Source organism: Bos indicus, chromosome 10 (assembly GCF_029378745.1).
Source record: "Bos indicus isolate NIAB-ARS_2022 breed Sahiwal x Tharparkar chromosome 10, NIAB-ARS_B.indTharparkar_mat_pri_1.0, whole genome shotgun sequence".
NCBI lineage: Eukaryota > Metazoa > Chordata > Mammalia > Artiodactyla > Bovidae > Bos > Bos indicus.
The window spans coordinates 51,950,187-51,970,992 of record NC_091769.1 but is presented as its reverse complement, the minus strand read 5'-3'; the positions used below and the strand labels follow the sequence as shown (position 1 = coordinate 51,970,992).

Genomic DNA, 20,806 nt, shown 5'->3' with positions numbered 1-20,806 from the left:
CTCATTGGAAAAGACCCTGATTCTGGGAAAGATTGAAGGCAAAAAGAGAAGTGGGTGGCAGATGATGAGATGGTTGGATAGCATCACCAACTCAATGGACATAAATCTGAGCAAACTCTGGGAGATAGCAGAGGACAGAGGAGGGTCCATAGGGTCACAAAGTCCATGGGGTGGCAAACGGTAGGACATGGCTTAGTGACTGAACAACAATAATCAGCAGAGCTCAAAAAGTAGGCACTGGACTACTATCCCAACTGTTGAGAGGGAGGGGGCAGCGTAGGAATGTGTTTAGTGCCTCTCTTGAGATGTTGGGTCCAGCATCTTCCTGGTGGAGGGAGTGTATGAACTTCCAGGGGAATGGGCGTCCTTGTGGAATTTGTGATCCCTCACCCTGACCCCAAACCTGATGAATTATTTAGGCTCTTGAAATACTAAAGTTGCAGTTATAATACTAGCTTCCCTACACACAGTTGTTGTTGCTAATGTACTATCCACAAGGCACAAGCTTTTGTGTGGTGTTTTTTTTTTTTTTTTTTTTGGTAGTTCTGGAGATGAATTTGCACAAGATCACCCTGGCCTATATGATCAGCTGTGTATAATTTGGAGATGCACATGGCTGGGGCTATGGAGTCATCCAGGCCAAGTAGCACTAGCAAGATCAATCCCTTGGCCTCAGCCTCACTCACAGAGAGCTGCAATTCTATCAAAGGAATCTTTCCCCATCTATAGTGTATTCACTCTACAAAATAGCCTGTTGCTGCTAAGTCACTTCAGTCGTTTCCGACTCTGTGTGACCCCATAGACAGCAGCCCACCAGGCTCCCCCATCCCTGGGATTCTCCAGGCAAGAACACTGGAGTGGGTTGCCATTGCCTTCTCCAATGCATGAAAGTGGAAAGTGAAAGTGAAGTCGCTCAGTCGTGTCTGACTCTTCGAGACCCCATGGACTGCAGCCTACAAGGCTCCTCCATCCATGGGATTTTCCAGGCAAGAGTACTGGAGTGGGGTGCCATTGCCTTCTCTGACAAAATAGTCTACTCAAAAAGAAACTGAGGAAGGTTGAATAGAAATCTACCCATAAGCCAAAATCTCCTTCACTTTATGACAAAATGAGATTTCTTCACTGTGTCTGAGCAATGGTAGAAGGTACACTGGATCCAGAGTCCAAAGTTTCAGATTTGAATCCTCACTCTCTAACTGCATGGTTTTAGACAGGTTGCTTCTTTGTCTTAGGCTTCAGTTCTCTCAACTGCAAAGGGAGGGCTCTCCTTACTCCCTACTTCAACATATGTTTATTCAAAGATTTTGTGCCATGGACATACCACGTACTGGGTGTCTAATAGTCAACATGGTTTCTAATCCTCTAAACACTCACAGTATAGTATAAGAGAGAAGGAACAATTGCAGTTTATATCTGTTCCTTTTACTTTATACGATTGTTTTGAGATGCAAATAATTTATGCAAATACTTGATACACTGTAAAGAGTTATTTAAAACAAGAAAACAATAGCATTCTGCCCATAGTCGATTTTTTATAAATATTAAGTTGTACTTCTTTGATGATAATTTTATTGTGAGATGATTTGTATGTTTGATAAAGACAGATATAAAGATTTTCTTCATTCATGAAAGTGGAGTACATTAAAAGAAGGTGATATTTCCAGGGCAGACTATTTGACAGGACCACCATGAAGTGGCTCTGTACTCTCTCTCTTATCCTTTCCTGAAAACTTATCTACCTCTTATCAACCCCTAAGACACACTATTCCTTACCTCTCTCCTGAAGCCCCTTGGTCAAGGGTCATAGATAGGTTGAGTCTTTTAGGACACAGGGGAGTGGATAGGATGTAGGGTCTGTTTTTCACATTACTGGCAAATTTTGTTTAAGCTGAACAGTTAAAATTTGTACCTTGGGTCATGTAAAAACATGGGTAAAAATGGCTACATCTGAATGTCAAGTAAGGGAGGATATTTCTGAAGAGGAAGTACAACTGGAAAATTTGAAAGTCATAGCACATATTATTTCAAAATTAGAACTAATTTTGAAAACTGTTTCCATATTTGATTCGAGTTTAAGGCATTTTCAAAGTATCTCATGCCATTAAAAAATTTTTGAGACAGGATCTTTTGTTATGACAAATGTTTACTGTGCTAAGCCCTTTAGGCTATGCCAAGAATTATAAAGCATAGTCCTTATTTTTGATGAGTTTATCATCTATTTGGGGAGGGACAAAAAGCCACATGTGCACACTCAGACAAAAAAAGATAAGGAGCTGTATATAATTAAGGGTTAAGTGAGTGATACACACCATAAATGGGGCATTGGATTGTAAGACATTTCACCGCTTAGTGGAATTGGGAGTGAAGGCTTCATGAATGAGTTAGAAAGTAGTCATGGCCTTAGGAAGATGAGGTAAGCAAGGTTTGGACAGGAAGAGAGGCAGAGGAAGGGCATTTGAGGTGAATGAAGAGAGCATAAGGAAGAACTTGCAGGCAGAAATGAGCAAGTCACTTTGTGCCACCTACAAGGGCCCTTCCAGAAGAAATGGAGGGCTTCATTTGAGGGATATTGATATACCTATTTGGGCAGGTCAGGAGGAGCCAGATTTGTGGAAGACCTTTAATATCAGCCTAGGAAGACTGGACTTCACTCTTTGGAGAACAGGGAATCACTGAGCTTTAGAAAAGGGGAAATTGTAACTGTATCATGTTTCAGAAAGATTTCTCTTGGAGTTCCCTGATGGCCTTGTGGTTAGGGTTTGGGGCTGTCACTGCCGTGGCCCAGGTTTCATCCCTGGTCAGGGATGAAATTGCGCAAGCCATGCAGCATGGTCAAATTTTTTTTAAAAAACTCAAAAAAAGATTTCTCTCCCAAAGACATACAAGGTGAATCAGTGAGCAGAGAGCTCATTTCTTCTATTATTTTTTCCATGTTTTATTCATTTTTCCTTTTCATTAATAAAACACATGCAAGGTATAAAAATTCATGATATAATGAACACCTGTGAACACATCTCCCAATTTATGATGAGCAATAGGACCATTACCTTACTGTCTCCTGCCTGAGCCATCAAATCCCTTTCTTCTGCTCTCCGGGGACATAGACCCTAATAATTCTGCATCTGTTTGCATTTCTTCATAGATTTACCACCTCGGCTTGGGTCCTAAAAATTGTTTAACAATTTTGTAAGTTTTTTCATTAATGTAAAAGGAATCATTCTTTATAAATTCTTCTGCAACAGCTTTTTTGGGTCAACATTATATTTCTGAGTTTCATTTATGTTGTTTTTTTGTTAACTGTAATTCATTAATTTCAACTTCTTTATGGTGAAAGTGAAAGAAAGTGAAAGTTGCTCAGTCATGTCTGACTCTTTGTGACCCCATGGGCTATACAGTCCTTGAAATTCTCCAGGCCAGAAAACTGGAGGGGATAGCCTTTCCCTTCTCCAGGGGATCTTCCCAACCCAGGGATCAAACCCAAGTCTCCCACATTGCAGTGGATTCTTTACCAGCGGAGCCACAAGGGGAGCCCATCCCCTTGTAAAACTTTACTCAGTTTATTTATCCATTTAACTATCGCTTGAGCATCTGTGTTGTTTCCAGTTATTTTACTATTAGAAATAGTGCTGCTAGGTATCGTCTTGTACATTCCTGTAGGTATATTTATGCAATTATTTTCCCAGGGTGTATTTGTTCATGTGTAATTGCTGGGTCATTGGGTATCCACACCTTCAAATTTATTAGATAATGCCAAAATGGGTGTGGTCACAAAATGGATTATATTAATTTATACTGCCACGAGCAATGTACTGGTATTGCAGTGGTTCTAAATCCTGGCCTACACTAGATACTATAATATCTTTTGTTTTTGCTAATCTGATCGGTATGAATTGTGATCTCATTGGGGTTTTAATTTGTGTTTGTTCAATTACTAGCACAGGAGAGCATATGTGAAGTCCACATGGCAGGCAGTGAGGAAGAGAACATAGATGAAAAGTGAGGGAGAAGAAGAACAAGCTGGAAACTACCAGCAGTCAGGAGTCCACAAGCACAGACTGACAACTGCTGAAAGCTGTCAGCTCTTATTGGCCCTGACCTTGAAGGTCTGAACATCCTACAGAAGCTAGGATACTTCGGTGACACACACACTTATACAGGCATGCATGCCTGCGCATGCACACGCACACACACACACACACACACACACACACACACACACACCGCTAATGCAGGAACAGAGAAACTGAAGTAGGAACCAGGGGAAGACGGAGTCAGTACAACCTGGTTGCTGCCTCACACCAGCAAGGTGAGCCAGTAGACAAGCAGTAACCCGTGTTAGCTACAGAATGGCTACTCTTGTAATTCTGCTGTCCACATCCAGTGAGAAGCTTTTTGGTGGCCCCACCCCAAGAGAAATATACAGAAAGGGGAGTTCTGGGAGATGCATTGAGCCTAGCCATGTGGACACAGTGCAGAGCCACCCCACAAACAATATTGCTTAGTATCAGTTCAGTTTAGTCGATCAGTTCAGACTCTGCAACCCCATGGACTGCAGCATACCAGGCCTCCCTTCTATCTCAAATTCCCAGAGCTTGCTCAAACTCATGTCCATTGCATTGGTGATGCTATCCAACCGTCTCATCCTCTGTCGTCCCCTTCTCCTCCTGCCTTCAATCTTTCCCAGCATCAGGGTCTTTTTAAATGAAACAGCTCTTTGCATCAAGTGGCCAAAGTATTGGAGCTTCAGCTTCAGCATCGGTCCTTCCAGTGAATATTCAGGACTGATTTCCTTTAGGATGGACTGGTTGGATCTCCTTGCAGTCCAAGGGACTCTCAAGAGTCTTCTCCAACACCACAGTTCAAAAGCATCAATTCTTCGGTGCTCAGCTTTCTTTATAGTCCAACTCTCACAACCATACATGACTACTAGAAAAACCATAGCTTTGACTAGACAGAACTTTGTTGACAAAGTAATGTCTCTGCTTTTTAATATGCAGTCTAGGTTGGTCATAGCTTTTCTTCCAAGGAGCAAGCGTCTTTTAATTTCATGGCTATAGTCACCATCTGCAGTGATTTTGGAACGCCCTCCCCCCCCAAAAAAAAACAAATGTCTCTCACTGTTTCCACTGTTTCCCCATCTATTTGCCATGAAGTGATGGGACCAGATGCCATGATCTTACTTTTCTGAATGTTGAGTTTTAAGCTAACTTTTTCACTCTCCTCTTTCATATTCATCAAGAGGCTCTTTAGTTCTTCTTCACTTTCTGCCATAAGGGTGGTGTCATCTGCATATCTGAGATTATTGATATTCCTCCCAGCAATCTTGATTCCAGCTTGTGTTTCATCCAGCCCAGCATTTCTCATGATGTACTCAGCTTATAAGTTAAATAAGCAGGGTGACATTATACAGCCTTGATGTATTCCTTTCCCTATTTGGAACCAGTCTGTTGTTCCATGTCCAGTTCTAACTGTTGCTTCCTGACCTGCATACAGATTTCTCAGGAGGCAGGTCAGATGGTCTGGTATTCCCATCTCTTGAAGAATTTTCCACAGTTTGTTGTGATCCACACAGTCAAAGATTCTGGAGTAGTCAATAAAGCAAAAGTAGATGTTTTTCTGGAGCTCTCTTGCTTTTTCAGTGATCCAGTAGATATTGGCAATTTGATCTCTGGTACCTCTGCCTTTTCTAAATCTAGCTTGAACATCTGAAATTTCACAGTTCACATACTGTTGAAGCCTGGCTTGAAGAATTTTGAGCATTACTTTGCTAGAATGTGAGATGAGTTCAATTGTGCAGTAGTTTGAGCATTCTTTGGCATTGCCTTTTTTTGGGGTTGGAATAAAAACCGACCTTTTCCAGTCCTGTGGCCACTGCTGAATTTTCAAAATTTGCTGGCATATTGAGTGCAGCACTTTCATAGCATCATCTTTTAGGACTTGAAATAGCTCTGAAATTCTATCACCTGCACTAGCTTTGTTAATAATGATGCTTCCTAAGGCCCACTTGACTTCACATTCCAGGATGTCTGGCTCTAGGTGAGTGATCACACCATTGTGGTTATCTGGGCCATTAGGATCTTTATTATATAGTTCTTCTGTGTATTCTTGCCACCTCTTCTTAATACCTTCTGCTTCTGTTAGGTCCACACCATTTCTGTGCTTTATTGTGCATGAAATGTTCCCTTGGTATCTCTAAATTTCTTGACAAGATGTCTAGTCTTTCCCATTCTATTGTCTTCCTCTCTTTCTTTGCATTGATCACTGAGGAAGACTTTCTAATCTCTCCTTGCTATTCTTTGCCTAGTACAGACATATATTAAAGAAAATCTTCCAATAACACAGGAATTTCCTAAAATTATTATCAGGATGAAAGATATGAACATAGTTTTTTCAGGATTTGATAGGTTAAATGTGTTAGACAAAATTCCAAGTTGGTCCCTGTTTCCCACCATTGGTGTATACACTATCGTGCACTTCCCTTGTGTATGGGCCAGGCTTGAATACAATGGGACATCATTCTTGTGATTGTGTGGTTACACGGCTGAAGGGTTTTGCAACTATAATTTATATCAGTTGGCAACACTAATCAATTGACTTTGAGTTAAACAAAAGAAAGGTTATCCTGGTTGAGATGGATTTAATTAGGGGAACCCTTAAAATGTGGTCTAGGCCATTCCCAAATGAAGAAATTTCTAGATGAGCCTTCAGATAAGGACACTGGCTAATGGCTGGCTAACAGCTTGATTTCAGCCTTGTGAGATTTGAGCAGAGGAACCATCCACACCACCTTGGCCTACAAAATTCTGTCAGATAACAAATCTGTGTTGTGTTAAGATGCTAGGTTTGTGGTAATTTGTTATGCAATAATAAAAAACAAAAATAATAAATATAATAATATAACAATCATTCATCTTGATTATATGAATATATAACTTTGTGTAACATAAAGGACAGAAACGGTAAGGACCTAACAGAAGCAGGAGAGATTAAGAAGGGGTGGCAAGAATACACAGAAGAACTGTACAAAAAAGATCTTAATGGCCCAGATAACCACGATGGTGTGGTCACTCACCTAGAGCCAGAAATCCTGGAGTGTGAGCTCAGGTGGGCTTTAGGAAGCATTACTATGAACAAAACTAGTGGAGGTGACAGAATTCCAGCTGAGCTATTTCAAATCCCAAGACATGATGATGTTAAAGCGCTGCATTCAATATGTCAGTCAGTAAACCTGGAAAACTCAGCAGTGGCCACAGGACTAGAAGAGATCGGTTTTTGTTCCAATCCTGAAGAAGTGTAACGCCAAACAATGTTCAAATTATCATGTAATTTCACGTGCTAGCAAGATTATGCTCAAAATCTCTCAAATTAGGCTTCAGCAGTATGTGAACTGAGAACTTCCAGATATACAAGTTGGATTTAGAAAAGGTAGAGGAACCAGAGATCAAATTGCCTACATCCATTGGATCAAAGAGAAAGCAAGGGAATTCCAGAAAAACATCTACCTCTGCTTCACTGACTAAGCTACAGTATTTAACTGTGTGGATCACAACAAACTGTGGAAAATTCTTAAAGAAATGGGAGTATCAGACCACCTTACTTGTCTCCTGAGAAAGCTGTATGCAGGTCAAGAAGCAACAGTAAGAACCGAACATGGAAGAGTATTAGAAAACTTAGATTATATATTAGGCCACAAGAACTTTTACAATATAGCCCACAAATTTGAAACCTTATGAGACATTCTCTGAATATTCTACAATCAAGTTAGATACCAATAATAAAACTTCCTTGGATAGTACGTTTAAAAAAATCACACCAACAAATATCTATTTGGTAAAAGGGAAATCAAACAGAAATAACAGATTTTTCTAAGAATTAACAATAGTTGAACACAAGCAGTTCTCAGAGGAAAATTCATAACCTTAATTACTTCTACAAGAAAGAATATAAATGAATTAATCAGTAAACTTAAAGGCATAAGAACAATGAAAGAAATTAAACTAAATCAGGAGAAATATAAACTTACAAATAAAATCAGTACATTGTTCTTCAGAAATAACTATGAAAGAGATATCTGTCTGGTAGGGATCAAGGCAAAAAGAGAGGAAAACATAAGTAAATAAGTTTTGAAATGAAAAAGGATGCTTTAAAATTGTTTGGTACATCAGGATTACTAATTTTAAAAATCTATGGCAAATAAAATAATTTTTAGAAAAGAGTAACTGACCAAAAATCACTTATGTGTGTTAGTTACTCAGTCGTGTTCAACTGTTTACGACCCCATGGTCTGTCCATGGAATTCTCTAGGCAAGAATACTGGAGTGGATTGCCATTCTCTTCTCCAGGGGATATTCTCAACACAGGGATCAAACCCAGGTCTTCTGCACTGCTGGCAGATTCTTTACCATCTGAACTACAAGGGAAGCCGAAAAATCACTTAAGACACATAAATAACAGTAACTATTTAGTAGGTACTGGAATGGCAATCCACTCCAGTATTCTTGCCTGGAAAATTCCATGGACAAAGGAGACTGGGGGACTACAGTCCATAGGATCAGAAAGAGTTGGACATGACTGAGCAACTAACCGGAGAAGGAATGGCACCCTACTCCAGTACTCTTGCCTGGAAAATCCCATGGATAGAGGAGCCTCGTAGGTTCCAGTCCATGGGGTTGCTAAGAGTCAGGCACGACTGAGTGACTTCACTTTCACTTTCATGCATTGGAGAAGGAAATGGCAACCCACTCCAGTATTCTTGCCTGGAGAATCCCAGGGACAGAGGAGCCTAGTGGGCTGCCCTCTATGGGGTCGCACAGAGTCAGACACAACTGAAGCGACTTAGCAGCAGCAGCAGCAGCAGCAGCAGCAGCAGCAAAATCTTCTCAAAGATATGCTAGTCAAAGAGGAGACTGGCTCATGGTTGCGTGCATGCATGGTAAGTTACCTCAGTTGTGTCTGTTTTCAACCCTATGGACTGTAGCCCTCCAGGCTCCTCTGTCCATGGGATTCTCCAGGCAAGAAGACTAGAATGGGTTGCCACGCCCTCCTCCAGAGGATCTTCCCAACCCAGGGATCAAACCCATGTCTCTTATGTCTCCTGCATTGGCAGGCAGGTTCTTTACCACCAGCACCAGCTGGGAAGCCCAGATTAGTCCACATTTGTGTATAAACGGAACCCATTATTTTTAAGGAACAAATCATTCTTAGGTTATTTAAATTGTTCTATAGGATAGAGAAATATGGAAAACTTTCCAGCTTTTTTGCTCATAAATAGTATGTCTGATATCAAACTGGACAAATAAAACACAAATCACCTACTTATAATTTCCAAGCCAAAAGAAAATAAAAAACTATATATTCAAAAATTAAACCTAGCAGTATTTGTGTATGTGTATCATGACTAAATAGGGATCTTTTCAGGAATATAAGAACATTTAAAATATAGTATAATTAAGTAATAACATAAGAAATAGAAGAATTTTTTGAAATGTAATAGCCTCAGTAAATATTCAACAGACATTTTAATAGATTCCAACATTCATCCCTGTTTTTAAAATCACATTGCTTACATTTTTAAAAAAAAAATCTCATGATTAAACAAGAAACATGAAACTTAACAGTTCACTAAAGGCATTGTCTCTAAATTAATGAACAGAACAAGGATGCTTGTTTTTATAATTATGATTCAATATTTTTGTAATGATTTCTACCCATATACTAAGGCAAGAAAAATAAATATAAAGATTAAAAAGAAAAAAGAGAGAGCAAAGGATGATCATTTATAGTTCATTATATTCTATCTTAAAAATTTAAGATAATGAAAAAATTTAGGTTTTTTAATATTGAAATGAACGGAAATCTCATTCAAACTGGTTTTGAAAATATTAAACATTATTGGTTTACATAACTGCAAGTCCAGAAATGGCATGGGCCTCAGTGTTGGTTGACCCAGTAATTCAGTGATATCACTAAGGACTCAGCTGCATTCTGGTCCCTGTGTCAGCTTAATTGGAAGGCTGCTGCTGCTGCTAAGTCGCTTCAGTCGTGCCCGACTCTGTGCGACCCCATAGATGGCAGCCCACCAGGCTCCCCCGTCCCTGGGATTCTCCAGGCAAGGACACTGGAGTGGGTTGCCATTTCCTTCTCCAATGCATGAAAGTGAAAAGTGAAAGGGAAGTCACTCAGTCGAATTGGAAGGCTAGCTCCCCTCAAAGTTATGGGATGGGTGTCTACAATAGTTGGAGCTACAAGCTCCCTTGTTCATGTCCAGGGAATGACAGAGAACCGGTTTCTTACAGCTTTCAGAGAGCTGAGGAATTTCTTTCCAAAGCCTCAGAAAGTTTCTTCTCAAATTTCATTGGCCCCACTTAAACCACATTATTATTTCTGAACCAGGCATGGTTTCAAGGGTGGGAAAATGATTCTCATAGGTTAAACTAGTCGATTTTTACCCTTAAACCTTAGACTAGTGTTTACCCTTAATCAGTGTTCTACCTAAAGCCTATAGTTGCTCAGAAAAAGTAGTGGATATCCAAATAAAAATCTAGTACTATTTGAAAGAGGGCTTAAAAGATGCCAAGTAGGACACTAATGCTGTTCACTACAATGTCAACTAGATAACTATTTAAAACTGTAATAAAGCTCATTAGGATGTGAATATTAAAGACATACATGCAGAAATTTGCTTGTAATGATCAGTCAGATTTATAAAGAAGATCTCATTCTAATTCCCCAAATAGAGACAACTAAATATCAAATGCCTAGAAATAAGAATTTAAGAATTTGCAAGACCCAGTGGAGAAAATAATGTAAACTTACTTAAGGACATAAAAAAGACTTGAATAAATGGAGAGATAACAAGCATATTTCTGAAGGGAATATTCAATATTATAACTTTATCCATAAAGTTAATGCTCTTTCATTAATTAGAGTTGGGAGGATATGAAACTTTTTAAATGATTTTAAAGTTCACTTACCTAATAAATATTTGAAAATAGTAATAAGGAGGGATCTATTCTACCAGAAAGACATCAAAATGTCTTGCAAGACTACAGTAAGTAAAATCACTATTTTACTTCCAGGATTTTTTTTATACAGGAAAGATGGAATTCCAAACCAAATAGTGTTGAAAAACTTGCCAAAATATTTTGGAATAATGTTAGAGTTCTGCCTTACACTATATATCATAATATATCCTAAAAAAATTAAAAATTAAGTGTGTAAAGTAAAATCATGGAATAAAATATAAAACAAAGCTTAATATGTTTGTAATTTGGCATAATTTTAGCCAAATTAAATAAATTTAAATAAATTAAATAAATTTTAGCCAGATCTTTTACCATAAATATCAAATTTAGTAACCATACAGAAAAATATTTATAGACTTAAGTTTACAAATTTTATAAATTTCTATATGGCAGCCACACATCATCATTATAAATAAAACATAAAGGATTAAACAGAAAATTATTTGCCATATATAATAGATAAAAGATTTATATTTTTATATTGTAAAGAGTGACAAAAGTTATTAAAAATGAACCTGATGAAAGGGGGTAGAGGACATAAATTCGAACATATAAAAGGACACAAATAGTTAGCACATGAAAGATACCCAATCTCAGTCAGTTCAGTCACTCAGTCGTGTCTGACTCTTTGCGACCCCATGGACTGTAGCACACCAGGCCTCCCTATCCATCACCAACTACCAGAATTTACTCAAACTCATGCCCATTGAGTCGGTGATGACATCCAACCATTTCATCCTCTTTCTTCCCCTTCTCCTCCCACCTTCAATCTTTCCCAGCATCAGGGTCTTTTCAAATGAGTCAGTTCTTCGCATCAGGTGGCCAAAGTATTGGAGTTTCAGCTTCAGCATCAGTCATTCCAATGAATATTCAGGACTGATTTCCTTTAGGATGGACTAATTGAATCTCCTTGCAGTCCAAGGGACTCTTGAGAGTCTTCTCCAACACCACAGTTCAAAAGCATCAATTCTTTGGTGCTCAGCTTTATTTATAGCCCAACTCTTACATCCATACATGACTACTGGAAAAACCATAGCCTTGAATAGACAGACCTTTGTTGGTAAAGTAATGTCTCTGCTTTTTAATATGCTGTCTAGGTTGGTCATAGCTTTTCTTCCAAGGAGCGTCTTTTAATTTCATGGCTGCAGTCACTATCTGCAGTGATTTGGGAGCCCAAGAAAATAAAGTCTGCCATTGTTTCCACTGTTTCCTCATCTATTTGCCATGAAGTGATGGGACCAGATGTCATGATCTTAGTTTTCTGAATGTTGAGTTTTGCTAACTTTTTCACTTTCCTCTTTCGCTTTCATCAAGAGGCTCTTTAGTTCTTCGCTTTCTGCCATAAGGGTGATGTCATCTGTATATCTGAGGTTATTGATATTTCTCCTGGCAATCTAGATTCCAGCTTGTGCTTCATCCAGCCCAGCATTTCTCAAGATGTACTCTGCATATAAGTTAAATAAGCAGCGTGACATTATACAGCCTTGACATACTCCTTTCCCGATTTGGAAACAGTCTGTTCTTCCATGTCCAGTTCTAACTGTTGTTTTCTGACCTGCATACAGGTTTCTTAAAGACAGGTCAGGTGGTCTGGTATTCCCATCTCTTGAAGAATTTTCCACAGTTTGTTGTGATCCACAGTCAAAGGCTTTGGCATAGTCAATAAAACAGAAGTACATGTTTTTCTGGAGCTCTCTTGCTTTTTCAATGATCTAACGGATGTTGGCAATTTGATCTCTGGTACCTCTGCCTTTTCTAAATCTAGCTTGAACATCTGGAAGTTCACAGTTCACGTATTGCTGAAGCCTGGCTTGGAGAATTTTGAGAATTACTTTACTAGCATGTGAGATGAGTACAATTGGCTGTAGTCTGAGCATTCTTTGACATTGCCTTTCTTTTGTGTTGGAATGAAAAGTGACCTTTTCCAGTCCTGTGGCCACTTCTGGGTTTTCCAAATTTGCTGGCATGTTGAGTGCAGCACTTTCACAGCATCATCTTTCAGGACTTGAAATAGCTCAACTGGAAGTCCATTACCTCCACTAGCTGTGTTAGTAGTTATGCTTCCTAAGGCCCACTAGGCTTCACATTCCAGGATGTCTGGCTCTAGGTGAGTGATCATACCATTGTGATTATCTGGGTCATGAAGATGGTTTTTGTATAGTTCTTCTGTGTATTCTTGCCACCTCTTCTTAATATCTTCTGCTTCTGTTAGGTCCATATCATTTCTGTCCTTTATTGTGCTCATCTTTGCATGAAATGTTCCCTTGGTATCTCTAATTTTCTTGAAGGTAGTCTTTCCCATTTTGTGTTTCCCTCTATTTGTTTGCATTGATCACTGAAGAAGGCTTTCTTATCTATCTCTTTTTGCTATTCTTTGGAACTCTGCATTCAGATGCTTATATCTTTCCTTTTCTCCTTTGCTTTTTGCTTCTTTTCTTTTCACAGCTATTTGTAAGGCCTCCTCAGTCAGCCATTTTGCTTTTTTCATTTCTTTTTCTTGGGGATGGTCTTGATTCCTGCCTCAGGTACAATGTCTCATGAACCTCTGTCCATAGTTCTTCAGGCACTCTTTCTATCAGATCTAATCCCTTGAATCTATTTCTCACTTCCACTGTATAATCATAAGGGATTTGATTTGGTCCTACCTGAATGGTCTAGTGGTTTTCCCTACTTTCTTCAATTTAAGTCTGAATTTGGCAGTAAGGTGTTCATGATCTGAGCCACAGTCAACTCCCAGTCTTGTTTTTGCTGACTGTATAGAGCTTTTCCATCATTGGCTGCAAAGAATATAATCAATCTAATTTTGGTTGACCATCTGGTGATGTCCATGTATAGAGTCTTCTCTTGTGTTGTTGGAAGAGGGTGTTTGCTATGACCAGTGTATTCTCTTGGAAAACTCTATTAGCCTTTGCCCTGCTTCATTCTGTACTCCAATGCCAAATTTGCCTGTTATTCCAGGTGTTTCTTGACTTTGTACTTTTGCATTCCAGTCCCCTATAATGAAAAAGACATCTTTTTTGGGTGTTAGTTCTAACAGTTTTTGAGTGTTAGTTCTATCTAACTTCACAGTTAACCAAATAAATGCATATGAAAACAATTTTATTTTTTAACTGCTATAGTGGGAGAATTAGAAAGAATTTACATTAACCAATATTAAAGAGAATGAGAGAAATAGATACATTTTCCCCCTTGGCTTCACTGTGAGGCATGTAGGATCCTACCTGACCAGAGACTGAACCCATGCCCCTGCACAGCAAGTGCAGAGTCTTAACCACTGGACCACGAGGTGAATCCTGCAGAAGCAGGAACTTTTATAAAACTTAATATATGCATATTCTTTGACTAGTAATTCAACTTCTAGACAGTTCTTCTAAGAGACAGAGAGATAAGTATATATATATAAGGATAGATATTCATTTAATGTGTGTGGGAGGAGGTGGCAACAACTAATTGTCTATTGAAGGGAAGCTGTTTAATTTATGGCATTTATATAATTGAATATTATACAGTCATTAAAAAGATGAGTTATACACTGGCATAGAAAATGACAGAAAAATTTAAAACACATTAATCTAGTATGTATAATATAATCCCACTTTTAGGGAAAAAGGGAGAAATATTTATGTAGATCTACTGAAAAAGTCTAGGGGGGTATATTTCAACCTGTTAATAGCGATAAACTACAAGAGCTGGGATTATAAGAGATTTTTATTTTAATTTAAATACTTCTGAATTTTTTTCAATTTAGTATGATTTATTTTGCTCAAGGTAAAGTGCTTATTTTTTCCCACTAGAAATGAAAAAAGGCAGAGGAGACAGATGAAATGGTTGCCATGAATTGAATGTTTGTGTCATCCCCAAATTCCTAGGTTGAGGCCCTAATTCCCAAATGTGGTGTTTTGATTGGGGGAACTTTGAGAGGAAATTGGTTTTGAATGAAGTTAAGGGAGTGGAGTCTCCATGGTGGGATTGGTAGCTTTAAAAGAGGATCAAGACTAGAGCTCTCTTTCAGCCATGTGAGAACGCAACAAGAAGGTCGCTGTCTACACCAGGAAAGAAACCCTCACCCTCTCCCAACCTTACTGGCATCCTACTCCCAGATTTCTGGCCTCCAGAACTGTGAGAAATAAATGATTGCTGCATAAAACACCCTATCTATGGGGTCTTGTTATAGTAGCCCAAATGGATTAAGACTGAAATTTAAGGTGAAATACTTCTGAAGGAACATTTTGCAGGAGAATTAAGACCTGAACCTCTTTTTAAGACCCAGGAAAGAAGCCAGTGGGGGAAAGAGATTGAGAGAGTGAGGAAAATGTTAATTGGAAGGTCTCAGAGGGGCTGGAACAGTACACCAGCATCAGAGCTAACTTTAGAAAGAAAGGAAAGGGAAGGAGGACATTATAAATAAAATTAGGGCAACTTTTTGAAGAGAAGAGGTACAAAAGTATTATAGCTAATGAACTTGTCTGTTTTCTCAGTGGATTGGGATAAAAGATCATCAGCTGAGTAGGAGGATTGGAACAGGAAACTGGAGGAGCGTGGAAGAGATATATTGCTGCTGCAGAGAATGAAATCTCTTGCCTGGAAAATCCCATGGATGGAGGAGCCTGGTAGGCTGCAGTCCATGGGGTCGCTAAGAGTCGGCACGACTGAGTGACTTCACTTTCACTTTTCACTGTCATGCATTGGAGAAGGAAATGGCAACCCACTCCAGTGTTCTTGCCTGGAGAATCCCAGGGGCAGGGGAGCCTGGTGGGCTGCCGTCTATGGGGTCGCACAGAGTCGGACACAACTGAAGCAGCTTAGCAGCAGCGGCAGCAGAATGAAATAGTGCGTGGGATCTGAACTACCAGGAATACATGCAAGATTACTGGGCTCCATCCCAGATCTACCAAATCATAGTTTCTGAAGATGGGTGATATGAAAGCATCCTAAAGTCTGGAACCTTTGAAATAAAAGGTTAACTAAAGATTTGGGGCCATTGCTGATAGATTACAGCTATCTTTAGGGTCAATCAGTACCTTTATATAATTTTTCAGCATTATTCAGCATTGTGGGAGGATAGAATTTGAGAGACGCCAATGGTTGAATTTACTTAAGAGTTGGGCTTTGGCAATGTGGGTGTGGAAGAAAGTCAAGGGGTCAGTGGAACCAGAGACACTGGTAAGTGCATCATTAACCTGGGTGATAGTGAGGTAAGAGCTGGGTGGAGAGGGAGGAGTTGACAGACTGTAATCTATGAAGAGGATGTGAAGCAGACTGATGGAAGAGAGTGGGTGAAAGGTGGGAACTGGAAGTTTTAGTCAGTGGGAGGTAGTCTGGTATGAAAGATTTTGAGAGAGGAGATAGTGACACAATCCCAACAGTGGCCATCAAAGGGGCTTTTGAACTAGAGTGGGGATTAAGTTGGCCAAAGTAGAAGAGGTTGGGGAAGTCAGGTCGGAGTAAGAGATGGTTCTCCTTAAGAACAACAAACTTGTTGAATCCCATGCTGGTGGAAAAGATGGTTTCTCTTCTTCAGTAAAAAGCAGAGAAGACAATGCTGAGGTTAGGGAGGGACAGAGAAGGAAGGGTGGGGGGGGGAATAGAAGAGCTGGGTACAAAATTGTAAATCAACTATACTCTAATTAAAATGTTTAAAAAATAAAAGATGAGGAAACTGAGATAAATAAATAAATAAAAGAGCTAGGTAGGCTAGCTCCAAAGATTTAGCCTGGCACTGTGTCTAGGTATGCACAATTTTAGGACTATTGGTGGCAGAATGAGTCATTGCATTGGCACTGCACAGTAGCTTCTAGGATGTCTATGTGGTGATAAGTGGAGTTTTGGTTTAGTATTTTGCACATGCTTCTGCTTTACCATACGATGTATTCATTTGGAGATATTTGTCACTTAGACTGCATAAATTCTTAAAAGTAGAGATCTGTCTACCTTATTTTGAATCCCTACTGCTTAATGCTGTGCGTGATGTATGGTAAATAATAAAAGGTTTTTCTGGATGAGTAAATGAAAGAAATTAAGCAGCCTCATTACCCAAGAGGACCTTTGGTATGAGGGTGCTTTGCAAAGGGGAGTGTGAGTGAATTAGGTTTGAGGATGAATTCATGGTGATGGAGGTGAAAAGGGTAACTGTCCTCTGAAGGTAGAATGAAAGAAAAGATTTGAAATGTTTAGTACCACAAGCTCAACTTCTGCTTTCTATAAATGCTCCCCTAAGGTTATCTTTTTTAAAAAAATTGATTCAATTTTATTTTATTTTAAGTATGGCATGCATGCTCAGTTGTGTCTGGCTGTTTGCGGCCCTGTGGACTATAGCCTACCTGCCAGCCTCCTCTGTCCATGGGATTCTCCAGGCAAGAGTACTGGAGTGAATAGACATTTCCTTCTGCAGAGAATCTTTCCCATTCAGAGATCAAACCTGCATTAGCAGGGGATTCTTTACCACTGTGACACCTGGGAAGCCTGTAACCTCATCTTTATTCAAGGCTTCAGTTATCACCTTGATCAGCACATAGACCTTTCTTCAGAATACAGACCATTTCCTACTTGACATCTCCTCTCAGAAGCACTAGAGAGTCCCTGAGGCTCAACCTGCACAAGCAGAATTCACGACCTTCCCTTGCAGCCCTGGTCCTCTTCCAACATTTCCTCTCTGGGTGCTTAGCCCCTCTTTCCCCAACAAGCCAGGAATATAGCTATTAAACTTGAGTTCCTTTTCCTCATCCTTCATATCCAATCCATAAAGCCCTTCCAATTTTAAGATATATAGAACTCTTCTATTTCTGTCCATTGTGAAAGCTACCACCTAGTCCTGGCATTCTGTAATATCCCCCAATGTCTACATATATCCACTTTTAGGCCCTCTCCAATACCCTCTCCACCTCACAGCTAAGATGATCTTTTTAAAACTCAAATCCGGGGGCTTCCCTGGTGGTTCACTGGTTAAGAATCTGCCTGCCAGTGCAGGAGACATGGGTTTGATCCCTGGCCCAGGAAGATTCCACATGCCGCGAAGCAACTAAGCCCAGGCACCACAACTATTAAGCCTGCATTCTAGAGCCCGCAAGCTGCAACTACTGAGCCCACGTGCCTAGAGCCCGTGCTCCACAGAAAGAGAAGACCCCACACCTCAACAGAGTCCCCACTCACCACAACTAGAGAAAGCCCAAACGTAGCACTGAAAACCGAGTGCCGCCAAAAATAATAATTTTTTTTTAATACTCAAATCTAATGGTGTCCTGTTTCTGCTTAAACCACTTCAGTGACTTATTATTGCTCTTATCTTGAACATGATTTACAAGGCTCAGTATGGTCTGTCCCCTGAATTAGGCTCATTTTGCTCTGTACTCCTTTGCTGCCTCTGGGAGCCAGTCATTTCTCTCATTCTTGGCTACACATTATACCGTTCCCATCCTCACCCCCCAAGACATTCCCCACTTCATGTGATTAACCTCTTTCCTTCCTTCTGATCTCAGCTCAGACATGATATCCTTAGAGAAGCTATCAGAGATCTCCAGCAAGGTGAAATTCCCTGCTTATATTTGCTCATAGAAATATATCCTCTACCTCCATAGCATACATCTCTGCTGTGATTTCACATTTCTGTGTATATGATTATTTCACTCATGCTTGCTTCCCTCATGAGACTCTGAGCTCTTTAAGGGGCAAGAACCCCACGTGCTTGTGTTAAGTACAGTGCTTGGCACAGCACACAATGAGTGTGCCATAAATGTTTGTTAGGTGAGGGAGTGGAAAGCAGAGAACACCCTTGTGTGGTATCAGTTGTAAACACAACAATAAAGTCCTGTTTCTCTGGTCCATCCACTGGTACTTGGGTACTTAGTGCAGTCATAAATAACTCTTCTAGACAATAGTATCCATAATTTAACCAGGAGTTAGTCAAATACTTGATTACTGTTTTGGCAATGGCATATTCTCAGGCAAGTTATAATCTCTTTAGACCCAAACTCTTGATTTCAATTATACACTAGGTATGTCTTCTGTCCTTGAAATATCTGCAGCTCTTTTCTCCAGGCCCTTCCTTCTCTTCCAATCTGCCTCCTTAACTGGGAATAACTGTGGGCCTCCTGCAAAGATAGGGGAGGGCCTGAAACAGAGCTGGCTTCTCTGTGGGAGAGTTGGGAAGAAGCACACAGCCTGGGTACAAATTCCATGGGACTGTTTTGGGATTCAGAAACAACCACTGGATTCTACTTCTTCAAACTAGTTTTGAAAAACAAGACTTGAACGTTTGATGTGATGAGAAGCTCGTCTCGAACACAGTTTGCTGTCTGCCGGGATGTTATTCATCAAACTTAAAAAATATAACCCAGGAGCCTTGTTTAGGTATCTTTACTCCCTTTCTTGTTTAATGGGGGTGACATATACTCAGGTTGAGCTCTTTCTAACTCAGTGATCTCTAAGCAGTATAGACTTTCAAGCTATTGTTGTTTACTTACTATAGATTTTGCCTAAGTATTTCATGGTAAATGAAAGAGAGCAACTTGGTTTTCGAACTAGAATGCGTCTTAAGAAGTTCGTTTATCCATCATCCTGATTCTTGATTCCAAGCTATCTTGGGTAAATGAATCCCAGCTATAGGATCCAAACGGGAGATCCCATTCTGTTCTACAGACTTGCCATGTGAAACTTGCAATTGTCTCTCTGTATGTTAATTTCTTCAGGTCTTCCCAGGTGGCTCAGTGGTAAAGAATCTGCCTGCTAGGAGATGCAGGTTGGATCCCTGGGTCAAGAAGAGGCCCTGGAGAAGGAAATGGCAACCCGCTCTGGTGTTCTTCCTGGGATAATCCCATGGACAGAGGAGCCTGGTGGGTTACAGTCCATGGGGTCACAAAGAGTGACTGAGACACTGAGCACAGACATGGTAATTTCTTCTTCTCTGGAACAAATGCAGTGGTCTCAACATCATCAGGGAGCTGTAATTAAATCACTGAAATGTTATTGGAAGAAAAAAAGCATGATTAATTTTGCAGAACGACACATCTATATTTTATTCATGTTCTATAATGTGCATGAAAGTGCCTTCAGAGAAGAATGTTTACACTGGATGTATATGTGCCTGATTTGACAATTCCAAGCTACACTTCAACCAACCATTTCTAAATAGAAAAAAAAAAGTCAGAAGCTTGCAATTGTGCAACATGTAAATCTCTCCTGGACTGCAGCCCATCGCTGTGGTTTGGCAACGACGCAACCAATACATCTCTTTTCTCATCTCTTGAAGAAAAAAAAAAAAAACAACAGAGAAAAAAAGTACCATGAAAAGAAAGGTAATGATTAATCCATCAGGCACAAAAAGGGTTGTTTTCAGGATTTCAGGTTCTACCTCGCCATTTCAAATAAACAGCAGCAACCACGGAATGACAACTTCACCACCAGAGGAGTAAACCACGGGTTCTCATTGGGACTGGATAACTGAATCAGACATCACCAGGAACCTGTGAGCAGCTGTTAAAAACTTTTATGTGCCAGTGAAGTAGGGATCAGCAGAAGCAGGTGTTGGTGAAACGAGTGGTCTTTGAAGAAGCCCCAAGATGCAGCCTGAGATGGAACAAAAGAAAAAAAGCTTGAAGCAGAGATTGGTCTTGAAGAACACTTTAGCCAAGGAAACGCTCTCCGAGTTCTTGGGTACATTTATAATGATTGTGAGTATTTTCTGATTTCCTGAATTTTGAACCAAGGATGCCTCACTTGTAACCTAGCTGATGATAAAAATTATCTTTGTTTTGAGTTCATCATTAGACTCACTTCTTTCAGCAATC

General features: G+C 39.8%; 1 protein-coding gene across 2 annotated transcripts in view; it reads left to right on the top strand.

The window, feature by feature from the left end:
* The first annotated feature begins 20,313 nt into the window (after positions 1-20,313).
* Positions 20,314-20,806, top strand: part of AQP9 (aquaporin 9) — a 48,494-nt gene continuing 48,001 nt past the window's right edge. The window contains exon 1 of one of the 2 annotated variants that reach the window (XM_070797495.1): positions 20,314-20,689. In XM_070797495.1, coding sequence (XP_070653596.1) covers positions 20,579-20,689 — 111 coding nt within the window. In that variant the 5' untranslated portion in view covers positions 20,314-20,578. The remainder of the gene's footprint in view (positions 20,690-20,806) is intronic. The other variant, XM_019968761.2, reaches the window with a different exon arrangement.